This window comes from Melanotaenia boesemani, chromosome 3 (assembly GCF_017639745.1).
Source record: "Melanotaenia boesemani isolate fMelBoe1 chromosome 3, fMelBoe1.pri, whole genome shotgun sequence".
Lineage (NCBI taxonomy): Eukaryota > Metazoa > Chordata > Actinopteri > Atheriniformes > Melanotaeniidae > Melanotaenia > Melanotaenia boesemani.
In genome coordinates, this window is record NC_055684.1 from 39007730 (window position 1) to 39022277 (window position 14548).

Sequence of the window (14548 nt, forward strand, 5' to 3'; positions counted from 1 at the left end):
GCCTCCCACAAAAACTCTGGATTTGTTTCACTATTATCACTCTTATCAAAAAATAATTTTATCTCCTCTTCCATCTTTTTAAAAAATCTTTATCACTGAGGATATATGAAGGAAACCGCCACATCATCGTTTTAAAGGTCTCTTCACTTATGTTAATGTCTAAATAAACCGGGGCATGGTCGCTTATAGACCCTTGGTTGCATTTATTTATTTGTCCAACGGACTCTGGTGCAAGAAAAAAATAATCATTTCGAGAATAGGAGTTATGTGGATTAGAGTAGAATGAAAAACCTCTCCTGTGGTTTTTAACTTAAATGGGGCCCCAGCAGCAGGCCCTGGTTCACAGGAGCTTCGGGGGGTCCGTGAACCAGGAGGTCCAAGTGTCTCCTTTCTCCTAGACATGCATTTTTCTGGTGCAATATAATTATTTCAGTTTTGTCTTTGTTTAACTGAAAAAAAAAGTTCATGATTGTATTTTATTACCTCTAATAGTAAAACATCTACACTCCTTAACTTGATTTTTTTTCCTCTTTGTGATAAAAGTTGACAGATTTATTGAGTAGTAAATCTGCTCTATGCTCTCTTTAATATTCGTCCTTTTTCTGACAAGAAAAGCACTGCTGTTAAAATGTAGTGTTTTTATTGATTTTTTTTAAAGTTGACCGCCCAGCCCCTTGACATTGTAAGTTAAAGTTGCCTTAATATTCATATTTCCAATCAAGCATCGACATCCAAACCAAACACAGTTCAGTTAAATGGAAATGTAAGAAAAAAATGCGAACAGCTCTGTCCACTTTAGAGCTTCTGCTAATTTCTCCACTTCAAGAAAACCACACACCAGGACAACTTTACTCATTTGGCAAGTTCAGAGTAAAAGTTATAATATAATATAATATAATATAATATAATATAATATAATATAATATAATATAATATAATATAATATAATATAATATAATATAATATAATCCGACTGAGCTTCAACATTGGAATATATTTCTAGGCAGTGTGAAGGGAAACCCCTCCTCTCCTCCCATCCTAAACACTGGTGTCGGTGATAAATGTCACCACATCGTGGGGCTCTGCTATTCCCAGACCGCCCAGTCACACGAAGGGATGAGAGAAGCGCATGTGGACCGACCCAAGCGGTCCTCGTGTCCACGGTGTTGGGCTTTTGTAATTTCCCGCCTTACACACATTAATTATTATTATTTATTGTTTTCTGTAAGCAGAACTCTTTCTTCAGACGGCTGAGGGCAGCAAACTGTCAGGTAAGACCAAATTATTATTATTATTATTATTATTATTATTATTATTATTATTATTATTATTATTATTATTATTATTATTATTATTATTATTATTATTATTATTACAGTTTATTTATTCAGTGTTTATGTTGATGTGAAAATGCTGCTATCAACTATTTTAACAATACCCATCTGCTGAAATATGTTAAGTGCAAAGAAGAAACTGATGACAGAATACTAGATAACTGCTTCGGTGTTTATCTCTGATATGAGCGACTAACTTTCCACTGCAACTGGTCTGTGGGAATGTCTGTTTTTTGTGAGCCCACTTTTCTAAGCCATGTTAAAGCATGAAAGCTGGTCAGATTTTCAACTCATTGTGATTTATTCTGGGACAGGCTTTGAGACTTTTATATATTTATTTATTTTCTTTACAGATCAAGCTGAATATTCTACAAATATGTGAATGGATACGAAAGCTCCAGAAACATATTAGTTATTTAAACTTTTAGATTAGATTTTTTTTGTCTTGATTTACGTCAGAAAAACACTCAGTAACCAGTGTAAGCTGTTATTTATTCATGTTAACAACAGCAGGTCCACATTGCCGTGGTCCATGCGAGCTCAGGAAGAGTCTAGTTGCACCCGGGCCAGTGTCAGGAGCTATTTATGTTGACATGCCATTCATTCAGCTAAAAATAAACATACACATCCACTGGCCCTTTTAAAATGTCATTGCAAACAACCTGTTGCAATCAGCATAGAATCATTGTTGTACCAAAATCTCCACAAGCTAATTAAACAAATTCCTGCCAGGAAAAAAATCTTTCTCTCATTGCAATAAATATACATTTGGCTTTTTTTTATGAGCTTTCTCCCAGGGTGCTTCTGTCATCTTGATCCAACTTCAGCTGAACTGAGACACAGTTGGACGCCAGTTAAACATGTCATCATCTTATGCAGCTGCTATATCAGCACTTATTTCAACCAACTATTCTAATCCACCCATCAAACCCATCAAGCCCAGCCCCAAACGCTCCATAGAAAAAATAGAGAGTTCAAAACCCAGCAAGGACCTCCGCCGCCCTCCAGCTCCACAGAATCTCCCTCATGCACCGGAGCTGGGATCTTACGATGAGCAGCAGGAGAATCCTGCAGACTACGACATAGGTAAGCAAGACTCCAGTAAGAAAACCCAACACACTGGTTGAGATCTTTAATGGTTTGACATGGACTGTCTTACAGGTGGTTACTATCCCGTAGAGATCGGAGACGTTTTTGTTGACCGTTACCAAGTTGTTAAGAAGTTAGGATGGGGTCATTTCTCCACTGTCTGGCTTTGCTGGGACATGGTGTAAGTAAGAATTTGAGCTTATGAGTTAGAATTGAGCATGTTTCTCCATGAGGAGACGGTAACAGTCTGACATGTTTGTTTTCATGCAGGACGAAGCGTTTTGTGGCTCTGAAGGTGGTGAAGAGCGCTCCAACCTTCACAGAGACGGCACTGGATGAGATCAAGCTTCTGAAATGTGTCAGTGGGGTTGATCTTATCGTCACTACATTTTAAACTATTATCGTTTTCTGATGAGATGTTTTTATTTTTCATATTTAACCTTTTTGCTGATGTAATGTCTTTGATTTTAAATCCGCCAGGTAAGGGACACCGACCCCAAAGATCCTAAACGTGAGCGAGTTGTGAAGCTCATGGATGACTTCAGGATCTCTGGAGCCACAGGAGAGCGTATCCTTTACAAAGATGCTCCTCCATGACTTTGCAACTCCAAGTTCAGATCTGACTTTTATGAAAAGTCCTGTTTAATGTTCACATCTTATAAATTTATTGTCATCTTTACCAAAAACCCAAGAAAGCCTTAATTACCTCCTCTATAAAAGCAGATCCTTGACTTCTCCCCAGATGTGTGTATGGTTCTGGAGGTTCTGGGCCATCAGCTGCTGAGGTGGATCGTTAAATCCAGCTACACCGGCCTCCCCCTCCGCTGTGTGAAAAGCATCCTCAGACAGGTGTTGTGCAACCACTTATTCCATCTTATTAAATCATCCCCTGACTGGGTTCTCTGTATGAAAGCCAGTATCCGTTCCTTATCACAGGTTCTGCAGGGTTTGGATTACTTGCACACTAAATGCAAGATTATCCACACAGACATAAAGCCAGAAAACATCCTCCTGAGTGTGGATGATGCTTATATTGAGAAGCTTGCAGCCAACACCAGGCTGTGGGAGCTTCCTGCGTCTCCTGCTCTCAGCAGCCCAGGTTAGTGAAACTATGTCAGAATTATTTAGCTGTATGTGTCAGTTACATCCACAGCAAGCTGTTGGTACTGGACGCAGGGCTGACAGAGGCGTTTCCTTCCTCACTGCCTCTTTTCCTGTTTTCTTCTTTCTCTTTCTTCCAGTGAACAGAGGCTCTGGAGGAAAACAGGTGTGCAACCTGAAACATATTCCTCTGTTATTTCACCAGTACGGTGTGTTTTTGGAGCTGCATTATAATTTTAGCATTTCTATCTTGATTTTCTAAGAGCTGGTTCAACTTGTTGGGGAGGCTGACGGGAGCTTTCCACAGTCTTGGAGAATGGGTAAGATGGATCTTGAATTCAGCTTTTTTATTAGTAGATTTGTTGTACCACATCCTGTAGACAGCAACAACCCATGTATGTATTGTAGAGTTTGTGAGATAAATGCAGATGTTTGGAGCTTTGCTCTGCAGTGAAGTAGAAGCAAATGAAGATCTAGAACTATTTAGTACGTTTGAAGCAGACTCCTGTAACTGGTTTGTGTCAGAGGAGACAACAGAACATTTTGCTCTTCCATCAGCTGCTGTTGTGGTTTCAGTGCAGTGTGTTGTTAGCAACCTACTCCTGCACAGCCTGCAGACTAAGTGTAAACCCTAAAGAGCCACTGCACAGATCCAGAGCTGGAGTTCTGCCCACGTCAGTGTTGAGTAGAGGAATAATTAAAAAACAACCCAGTCAGACGTTTTCAAACACAGCTCATCATTGCTTGAATTTGCACGAGTGTCTCTTCAAAACATGCATGAGGCTGAATATTCACTGGTCTACTTTCACATCTGATCGTTTCCCTCAACTGACTGCACCCTGCAGTCCAGCAAGGTCTCCGTGAGTCCCATCAAGCGTCTGGCGGGGAGAGACAGGAGCCGGGGAGGACAGAAGAGTCCGTCTGAGCACAAAGAAGACGGACGCCATGTGTCCTTCTCTGATGCTGCAGCTCCTTCAAGCACACGTAGCTCCACTTGTGGCTCAAAGCTCTCAGGTCCTGAGCTCAAGATAAGGAGGCAAAGTTTGCTGTTTGAAGACAGACTGGACTCTGCTGCAGGAAACCTCAGAGACGTCACCATCTCATTGCCAAACCTCAGTACAGATGCTTCTGTCTCGGGCTCCAGATCAGTGTTGTTACATCAGACTCCACCTTCATCTTCCTCAGCTGGCGGTCAGTCAGGAGTTTCTTCCTCTCTGTGTGAAAACTTGCAGCTTTAAACAAATCTGTAAATTGATCAGTGTTTTCAAACGAGCTGATATGTTACCTTGATCATCACCTCAGGTTTATCCCAGTCTGACCTTCTAATCTATAAATCTTTCTACATATTTTAGGTATCAGTGACCCAGATGGACTTCTGGACCTACTGAAGCCTCAGAATGCCGACAAAATCCTCATCAAGATTGCTGACCTGGGCAATGCCTGCTGGGTGGTGAGCAATTAACCAACAAGCAGATTAACAGAAAAGTGATAATAAACTAGTGCTGTACGTGCTGTAATAATACTAATTGATTAGATTTATACAGCGCTTTTTCAAGGCACTCAAAGCGCTTTACATTGTGTCCATTACTCATTCACTCCTCACTCATACCTGGTGATGGTAAGCTACTTGTGTAGCCACAGCTGCCTGGGACAGACTGACGGAAACAGCCTCTCCTCACCATGTCCAATGGACGACCCGCTCCGCCGCCTGAGCCACTGCTGTTCCTGTGGTGATCATTGAGACAGAGGTGCTGCTGCTTTCATTGGATTTTGCCTCCATGTTTCACAATTTGATGACACATGTGCGGTGCGGCTCTGTGGAGGCTGGTGTTGAAAGATTTGGTGTTTTTCACCTCTATATTAAGGCCTGTTTACGATGTGTTTTAGACAGGAATCTTACCTGGAAGGCTCCATGGAAATCTGGCCCTCTCTGGAACAAAGTTTAACTGTGAGAGAAAGCCGTTCACAAACAGCAGAATGAGCGCGCTCACAATAACGTTCATCCGGCAGAAATCCAGAACTTTCAGTTCTATGAACGGGTTCATGAAAGTGAAGCTCCACCCCTACATTCTGCGTGACTCCACCCCCCCCCCCCCCCGAATTTGAAAAGTGGGCCAAAAGTGAAATACCTGACAACCTTGAAACTGCTTATAAACATTTCTATGTATACAAAAATGAAATACATGTTTGTCATGTGTTAGTCCTCAAACATTAATCTAATTACTTGCGCACACATTCACACACTGATGGCAGAAGCTGCCATGCAAGGCGCTCAACCACGACCCATCGGGAGCAATTTTGGGTACGGTGTCTTGCTCATGGACACCTCGACATATGCTCTCTGAGCCGGGATCCAACTAGCAACCCTTGGGCTACAGGACGACCGCTCTCCCCGCCAGAGTCACGCCGCCCCTACATAACAGTATAGAACTGATGGTGTGAACACACACAGTTACGAGTATTGTCCTGTTTTCTTTCATAAAGGATGGTGCAGTGTTTCCTCTGCTGGAAGAGTTAATAAAGGAAGAGAATTTGATCCTCTGTTTTTATGGATAAGCTTTAGTTTCCACTCAGCGAGGGTAGGAAGCTTCCTGCTGTGTTTCGGTCCAGTCCTCCTCCTGGAAGTCCTCCAGGTTGCTGAGTTTAGATCTCACCTTGTCTCCAGTGTTCCTAACGTCATTCCAGATTACATTCATGAAGACATAATGTGGAGTTTCTGTAATGTTTCCATTTTTCTTGACGTTTTCCTCTCAGCACAAACACTTCACTGAGGACATTCAGACATGTCAGTATCGTTCTGTGGAGGTCCTGATTGGTGCCGACTACGACACACCAGCTGACATCTGGAGCACCGCCTGCATGGTGAGATGGCTACCTGAACACATCAGGATATTTTGGGGAAAAATCTTGTCTTTTCTTTCCTTCCATCATTTCTGCCTGTTGTTCTGGTTGGGTCGTGTGTCCTGCAGGCTTTTGAGCTGGCCACAGGAGACTATTTGTTCGACCCTCAGTCAGGAGCCGCATTCTCCCGCGAGGAAGGTGTGTGGTGTCTACATCCTCTTTTTTATCCTTGGTTGAAAGAAATACTGTAACGAACATATCCATGTCCTTTCAGATCACATTGCCCACATCATCGAGCTACTGGGACCTCTTCCATCCCAGTTTGCCCTCTCTGGGAGAAAATCCAAACGATATTTCAACCGTAAAGGTGAAGCTGTGTTTTTAATATTTAATAAAACATTAACATATGTAAATCTTTTGTATTGCTAGTAGTGATTTTTTCCATTTTCAGGACAATTGCGACACATCTCGAAGCTGAAACCGTGGAGCCTGCTGGAGATCCTGCTGGAGAAGTACGAGTGGCCGCGAGAGGAAGCCGTCCAGTTCAGCTCCTTTCTCTCCACCATGTTGGAGCTGCTGCCCCAGAGAAGATCCACAGCTGCTCAGTGTCTGAAACACCCCTGGATCGCCTCCGACTCATGTGGTCCAGAGGCCAGCGGACTGTCTCTGTGACATGGGACGTGTAGCTTGGTGCTGGCATCATGAAGAACAACTCTATTAATATTACCACATCCTGATGAGGAGTTTTCCTACATTGGTTGTTTTGTCCTGTATTATTTGAATGGCTGCCTATTTCAGGCACAGCAATGACCAAAGAGAAGGGAGAAGTGTGTTAGACAGACTCCTGACCTATAATGAGCTGACATAGATTGGTTTTATCGATGGCAAGTCTAATGAAGATCTCTCCTGAAAAGGTTGAGATAAAACAGTCTGAGGCATTTATGGATTTACTCAAACAGCTCCAGTTGAGGCTCGAAGGATTACTCTGATTACTCTGTTGTTCCATCAGAAACAAATAACAGAGTATGAAAACAACTTCATTTTTGGAGAAAAGGAGAGAATGACACCAACATGGAAATGGAGTGTTTAGATAATGAAATGAGTCATAATAACATGCCTTAAAAAGAGCACTATCTACCTAATAAACCACTACCATCTAAGCAGAAATGATTTTCTCCTTTTCGCTGTAGACGAGTGGGTGTGAGTGGCTGCATCGACTGTTGAGATTAGGTCTGTTCACATTCCATGCATGCTCGCATTCAGCACAGCCCCGAGTAGGGGGATGGAAGGAAGAGGAGGGAGGAGTTAGTCACGTGTAAACGCAGGCATATGTCCGGCTGCTGGAAAACTCACATTTTCCTCTAGAAGCGACGGGAGGTGAGAAGAGGACCGGGAAAACCACCTGCCCACTCACGTAAGTCTTGTTTCCTGTTACATTTTAAGCAGAGACCCTTTTAGTGAACCACAAGTTGTTTGTTATCCTCTGAGGACTTTGACTGGAAAGAGCTCAGTGAGTTCATTTTGGTTGGGATGTGAACGTATTCACATGTTGTTTCGTGCATTTGGGGGAAACAAAGATTAAGAATTTCATAGTATAACCTTTAATTTTCAGATAAACAGTCTTGGATTCACTTCTTTATAAAGGGAATCCAGGTAAATGGTCACATGCAAAACCTGTGACTTGTTTTTCTGTTGCTTTGCAATGATTTAAAGGTGTGTGTGTGGATTTCTGCAGGCATGCTAAGACACGCATGCATTTAAGGTTTGTGGATCTCTTGTATGCTCAGAGGAAGCCAAAGTAAAGGTTAAAGTCTCAGCGCTCTGGCTTTGGTGACACAGCTCTTAACCCGCAGCCAGTTGCCATGCAACTCAAACTCCAAATCAAAAGGGATTACCTCAACTTCCTCTGGTCTTTCACAGTTGCATTATTAGTGCAAAATAGGGTCTTTTCCAGCCGTGCTCTTCACTGCTTTCCCACAGCAGGAGCTCTTATTTAGGATTCAAGATGTGCTTTTTTCCTCTGCCTTTGCTCATTTCATCCCCTTTTTATTTTCTCTAAGATGTCTTAACAGTCAAATTGCTCCTGAGAGGGAAAGCAGGTGCACAAAGCCCAGTGCTGGGAGTTAGGCAGTGTTTATTGCAGTTGCTATTAAATGATTTCTCACAGTGATATCATCATATGGAGTCATGCGTGAGACATGGAGGCAGCAGCAGCTGGAAAACAGGAGCAGCTACAGTATTGTACTCTGCATAGTAAACACCCATCCCATTAGCTCAATACAAAAGAAGAGGTAGGGTGAGGATGAGAGCTTTGTGATCTCTCTCATACAGACGCTTGCACTGCATCTGTGTTTCATTTATTAGAGCCACTCTCCTTTTAATGCAGCACTACACACTGTGGTCACATCTTACTGTTCGCTGTTCTGTCTTGGTTTGCAGGATGTGGCTGACTCTTCTTTACAGTTGCACTGGTGGAGCTGCACTTCTGTATGCTCTGTACAGATGGGTGATCCCCACCGTCGTGCAGTATCATGCAGGATTGGCGCTTATTTGGCACGACACGATTGTGGAACGAATGCTGGACACACTGACCCGGTCCACTCGTCCACAGGTGTGCTTTCACCTCTCTCAAGATCAGCTAACACATTAATAGCTAACCAGGTGGGATGTAGTACTGTAAGTATGGGAGAATTTGAATTTAAAACATAAAAATAATCTGAGTGTTTTTAAAATTACAGATTTTTTTTTTCCAAAACAGTGTCTTTGCACCGGTTTAACCCTAGAAAAACAGGAAAAAGTACCATGAATTGGATAACCTTTCCAACTGTGGGAATTGAAAACAGTATCTCAGAAAAATAAACAAAAACAAACAACCTTGAGTTGGATCGGCTGCACCAACAGAGAGCCAAGTCGCCGCTCTTCAGCCAAGACCTGAGATCTGCAGCTGTGTTTGGCACAAGTTACTAAACCTGCACAGTCAGAGGGCTGTTCTGGTGAATTTTGATTTAGCTCTAAGGCTGCAAATAGTAGGCTCATACCTCAACAGCGTGGATAAATCCATAGACAATCAGATGTTTGTACTGCTGACTAGTTCGCAGAAATTCAATGCAACCATGTATGCAAGAGAAAAATCTCCAAACAATGTTTGAACAGTGTGTGAAATTCATGACACTATAAATTAAGGCTGTTTTGAGATCAAAGGTAGGTCCAACCCACAGTTAGTAACCTATTCCTAATAAAGTGCCTGTCAAGTGGTCAAAGTACATTCACAACCTTTTTATGCATCATCTGTAACCAGCAGATATGCATGTTCATGCAAAATCTAATTCTCTGCTACCCTGAACTTTGTGCCAGACCTGTTTTATCAAACTGCAGCACTTCCAGCCATCAGAAACTCATGCACGCCTCTCAAAAACATTTTTCTAACAAATTCTATCAGTGGTACAAGTGATATAATGAATAAACAACTTTCTTGTGTAAAAATAATTCTCACAACTATCTGGCAAGAACACCAGCATGTGTAGAATGACAGCGCTGCCATGCTGATGTGTAGCAGGTGGAACATTAACCGTGTTCACACTCCTGATTTTACATGTTAGTGTTTGCTGATTAGAAAGCACAAAGACTCACAGCCATGGCTGAGGTGCCATGTAAGTAAACCTATATTTCTAAAACACCGTTCAATATTAAATCCCAAAGTGCTTCATGGTAAAATAAAAGCGTAACAACAAAAGTTTAGACAAAAGCAAGTTTAAAAAGTTTTTAGCTGCCGTTTGAAAGATGTCACTGAGTCCACAACATGTCAGGTCCAGAGGAAGGAGTTCCAGCCAACTCTGCAAAAGCTCTGTTACCTTTGGATTTTAACCGGTCTCCTGCACAAGTAGCAGACCCTGATCACATGACGGGGTTTTCCATACCATCCCCAGTCCCTCCAGTTGTCAAGAAAATGTGTGAATGAGAAACATTATAAAGCACTAAAAGAGTGATGACCATTTAAAATGGTTTTTAAAATATTTGATTACAAACCTAAACACTGAAGAATCATTTTGAATGATTTTACGGTGCTGGGACTCAAAAATGTAAATGCATACATAAGAAAATGCTTCACAAATCATCGAAACACTATTAGAACATAAACAATGTTTAAAATGTTAAAACAAAATAATATTCTTTGTTCATTTATATTTTTAACCCTCTAAAGCCCAACAATTTATTTATTTATTTTTTTTATCTGAAGTCTTTATTTGGCCCTTTAACTAAATGTAAAAAATGTTTTGTAAATTTACCGTTAATCACTGTGGTCAAAATTATTGTAGTGCTAAAGTTGTCCACCAGGGGGCAGAAGACAAAATGTGTAATAGAGGCTCGAAGCTCGAGACAGATGTGGAAACTGATGAGACAAGTTCTTCTAGTTTAAAAAGTGGATTTTTCCCTCTGTATTCGTGTTTAATATATGATTCCAGCTGCTGTTTGTAACAGACTCCTACTGGTCTGATTTTCCTGAAAACATCTGAAAATGTCTGCTACAGATTTCATTCAGCGTTAACAGCAACAAGGGACTTCCACCCCAGCAAATTACAAAAATGTTCAGTCATTAAACTATAATCACAGTCATTACTGATAATAACCACCAGTCATTACATCATCTTAAAATCAAACAATAGCTGCAAACAATAATCCGTGTTTGTCATGGAGCTTTATAGTAATAATAATCATGCTAATGCTGCTAGCTTTAACATTCGTTTGTGTGATGAAAAACCAGATCCCAGGTTTGTATGTTCCAGAAAACCAACTTTATGTAAAATACCTACTACCCTCTTTTGCAATAATCTTAATTATCAACAATCTGTTGAACCTTAGTAATAATTTTCTGACATTTTCCAGAAGGCAGGCAATAATTTCCATCTAAACTGGGCCCATCTAAAATATTATGTTTTATCTTCTTGTCTTGCAAACTCTGAATTTTAAAAAAAAAAAACTGCGGGCGACAAAATCCCCAAATTCGTTGTAATTTTTCATTAAGCAGCCCAATTCCTACATTATTAAGCTATTTGTCCAAACACTTTTATTCCCAACCTGTTACAGACCTTCAACACACACACAAGAACATTTCAGTTTCAGTTATTTACACGTTGTCCTTGTTCTGTTTCATTTTTAAGTTTTTGCTTGTTTGTTTTAATTGGGCTGTAGAAGGAAAACTCAGACGGCTCTCAGAGATTCCTGCTACCCAGGAACCAGGTTTTATGGAAATCCATTCAGTTGTCAAGACTGCTTAAGACATAAACTTGGAGCACAGTTGTAGAGGAAAGGTCAGGTGATCCCCAAATGGTCAGCCTCTGGAGATGGTGTGTGTGTGTGTGTGTGTGTGTGTGTGTGTGTGCACTGCCCAACCCAACGGTTGATTGTTTTGTTTTTAGCACATTAGGGGCCAAAGTAATAATCTCACTTTACTGAGGAATTCCTGATCTCTTGCTTCACTGCAGGTCTCGGTGGAGAACTTTCTCTGGCCCATCTGGCTTGAATGAAAACTAATTCATCTGCAACTCTCGACGTCATTTTTCATGAAGCAATAGACCTGCATGTATCACAGATACTTTGCATACTTTTGACAGTGTTCTGTCTGGGTTTGCTGGTCCGAGCCGGCTCCCTGAATGTTTTCAGTTTAAACCTGCGCTCATGCTGAGGGCCAGTGTTTTAGGGATAAAACTGGTCCCATGTGGACATACAGTGCAGCATCTGTACGTTGACATAGATTAAAGACACTTCTTTCAACGTGTCTCAGTCTGAACAGCATGAGTTTCTAGACAGCAAGTAGGAGTTAACTACAGAGGTCCTTCATTAAACTACAGTGTTTAATGGGTGAAAGTACAATAAGGATCAAATGTAAACTGTTGAGGCAAAAAAAAGTTACTCTGTCAAGGAATCAGGAGTCTGGTGCTGAAGTGAAAAATGATTACAAGTTTATTGAACACAGGATTAAAATACAAGGAATAGAATGAATAGGAAGAATAGAAAGAATAGAATTGTAATTCCTGAGAGACTGCTCAGAGGTCTGACAGCACAGAGATCTGAACAGAATCTGATAAGAAACACACAGGCAGCATCTTTTAAGCAGAATGATCACGTCACAGCACATCATGAAATACAAACAAAGAGATTGTCTGTTCCTCACACAGGATTAGACACTTCAGCAAACCTAATGAGCTTTTTCAGTTTATTGAGCACGTAAACAACCCCAGTGCCCGGCTGGGTCATCCTGAGGCGCCTGGCTGGTATCAGATAAGTCACACAGGTCAGAGCGAACTGTTCTAAAGAATGCATGATAGCAACAGGCTACTCAGGATTAAACTCAATTCCCAAGAACTTAAACAAGCTGTTTACCCTGAGAGGGATCAGTAGACACAATATAGTAAAGGGAATAATATGAAATTTCCACAACAAAACTAAACACTTTTTGTCTCACAATGTGTGCACTGATCAACTCTTTATTTGTAATTTGTTTTACTTTAACTCGTAGCAGATTGGTCTGCTTACAGTTTTAATGCTAAAAAAGTGGATTATAGATCAAGTTTGAAGCTCCATGTTGTACTTTTGTTAAACATAGAATTTATGCAGACATTTTGTCTGTAATTCTGCTCTAACAGTTGTCCCAAAGCCTATTTTGTGTTAAGCAAAGAGAAACTGTGAGGCAGCGTTGATAATCACTCCAGAAGGTGCAGTGTTAACATGATAAACTGAAACAGCTGTGCAGGCAAGTTATGGATCTGGTGACCAGCATGTGCTCTGGACAGTATGTGTTTCCTAAAACCTGCTTTTAAGGATGTGTGTGTGTGTGTGTGTGTGTTATTTTCCAGACAGCTGTGTATACCTTCATACACCTCGTCCACACACTAGAGCCACACAGATTTAACGAAGACGTCCACGCAAAATCCCCAACAGGAGAAAACATCAACCAAACAAATCCTGACCTATCTGAATATTGTTTTATACATTTATTCGACTGGGTTACCTTTTTTAAAAAAGGGGATTACTGTCTTTTCCCCTCTCCAGCGACTCCTGGCTGCAGTACAGAAGAATGCCACTAGAGGGGACCCTCGCAGCGTGGTCAGAGCCATTGACCAGTTCTGCAGACAGAAGGAGTGGGCCATGAATGTGGGGGATGAGAAAGGTAGGACCTTTAAGTTATATTACACTGTGTATCTGTGAGAAATAAAAGTTGATATTTTCTGTGTATTTGGGGGCACAGGCTGTATTCTTGACTCTGTGGTGTCTGAGGTGAACCCATCCACTGTGCTGGAGCTGGGAACCTACTGTGCCTACTCCACGGTGCGGATCGCCAGCCTGCTGCCCCCTCATGCCAAGCTCATCACTCTTGAATTCAACCCGGACAATGCTGCCATAGCTCGCCAGGTCATCGCGTGGGCAGGGCTGGAGGAGAAGGTAAAGTCTGATGTCTGGAGGAAGCTAGAAGGATGAAGAGTGATGCGTACAGTTTGGATAATACTGTTTCCTCTTTCAGGTCCAGTTGGTTGAAGGAGCATCTGGTGACTGGATACCCAAGATGAAGGAGCAGTTTGGAGTGAAAACATTTGATTTGGTTTTCTTGGATCACTGGAAAGATCGCTACCTTCCCGACACAAAGCTGATGGAGGTGACTTTGCTTTGCTGATTTTATGCAGATCAAACTGACTTTTTCTCTGCTCTGACGCCCACTTTGCTTTCTTTTGTTTTAAAAACCCATCAGGAATGTGGCCTCCTCAGGAAAGGCAGCATCCTGTTGGCAGATAACGTCATCTGCCCTGGAACCCCTGAGTACCTTGAGTACATTCGTAACAGCCCTCGCTATAAGAGCCAGTACTTCAAATCTCACCTGGAGTACACCAAAGTGGAGGATGGCCTGGAGAAATCAGTCTTCCTAGGGTAGCTTTCCACACAGTGTCATGTTTTACACAGGTACTAGCAAACTTCAGACCACCACTGTTTTGAATAACTGCGCAGACTTAAAACCCGAAGTTAAATCTGTTTTTCTAATTGATTGTGTTTACTTGAAATAAAAAATAACATGAAAGAAAAAGGTGTTGTGAGCTTTAAATTTTAAAAACCACATGATGGAAGCCTGGATACCTGCTGAACTCTTTGAGATGTCTCTATTGGTCCAGTAGAAGGCAGGAAAGTTTCTTCAT

At 41.5% G+C, this 14548-nt stretch overlaps 2 protein-coding genes across 5 annotated transcripts; both read left to right on the forward strand.

Annotated features, from left to right (window-relative positions):
* The first annotated feature begins 1115 nt into the window (after window positions 1-1115).
* LOC121637496 (SRSF protein kinase 2-like) lies at window positions 1116-7518 on the forward strand. 2 transcript variants are annotated; one of them, XM_041981692.1, is made up of 15 exons: window positions 1116-1271; window positions 1688-2420; window positions 2496-2604; window positions 2694-2781; window positions 2904-2991; window positions 3166-3272; window positions 3360-3522; window positions 3665-3690; window positions 3788-3844; window positions 4370-4715; window positions 4877-4974; window positions 6279-6386; window positions 6494-6563; window positions 6640-6732; window positions 6817-7518. In XM_041981692.1, exons 2-15 carry the CDS (start codon window positions 2195-2197, stop codon window positions 7035-7037), a joined length of 1800 nt encoding a protein of 599 aa, XP_041837626.1. In that variant the 5' UTR covers window positions 1116-1271; window positions 1688-2194; the 3' UTR covers window positions 7038-7518. The 2 variants fall into 2 exon arrangements, with proteins under 2 accessions (XP_041837626.1, XP_041837625.1); XM_041981691.1 differs by having other exon boundaries at window positions 2132-2420.
* A 112-nt stretch (window positions 7519-7630) lies between these two features.
* comtb (catechol-O-methyltransferase b) lies at window positions 7631-14433 on the forward strand. 3 transcript variants are annotated; one of them, XM_041981137.1, is made up of 6 exons: window positions 7631-7779; window positions 8805-9041; window positions 13416-13533; window positions 13612-13805; window positions 13885-14016; window positions 14110-14433. In XM_041981137.1, exons 2-6 carry the CDS (start codon window positions 8868-8870, stop codon window positions 14287-14289), a joined length of 798 nt encoding a protein of 265 aa, XP_041837071.1. In that variant the 5' UTR covers window positions 7631-7779; window positions 8805-8867; the 3' UTR covers window positions 14290-14433. The 3 variants fall into 3 exon arrangements, with proteins under 3 accessions (XP_041837071.1, XP_041837073.1, XP_041837072.1); XM_041981139.1 differs by having other exon boundaries at window positions 8805-9026; XM_041981138.1 differs by having other exon boundaries at window positions 8805-8976.
* The last annotated feature ends 115 nt before the right edge of the window (window positions 14434-14548 follow it).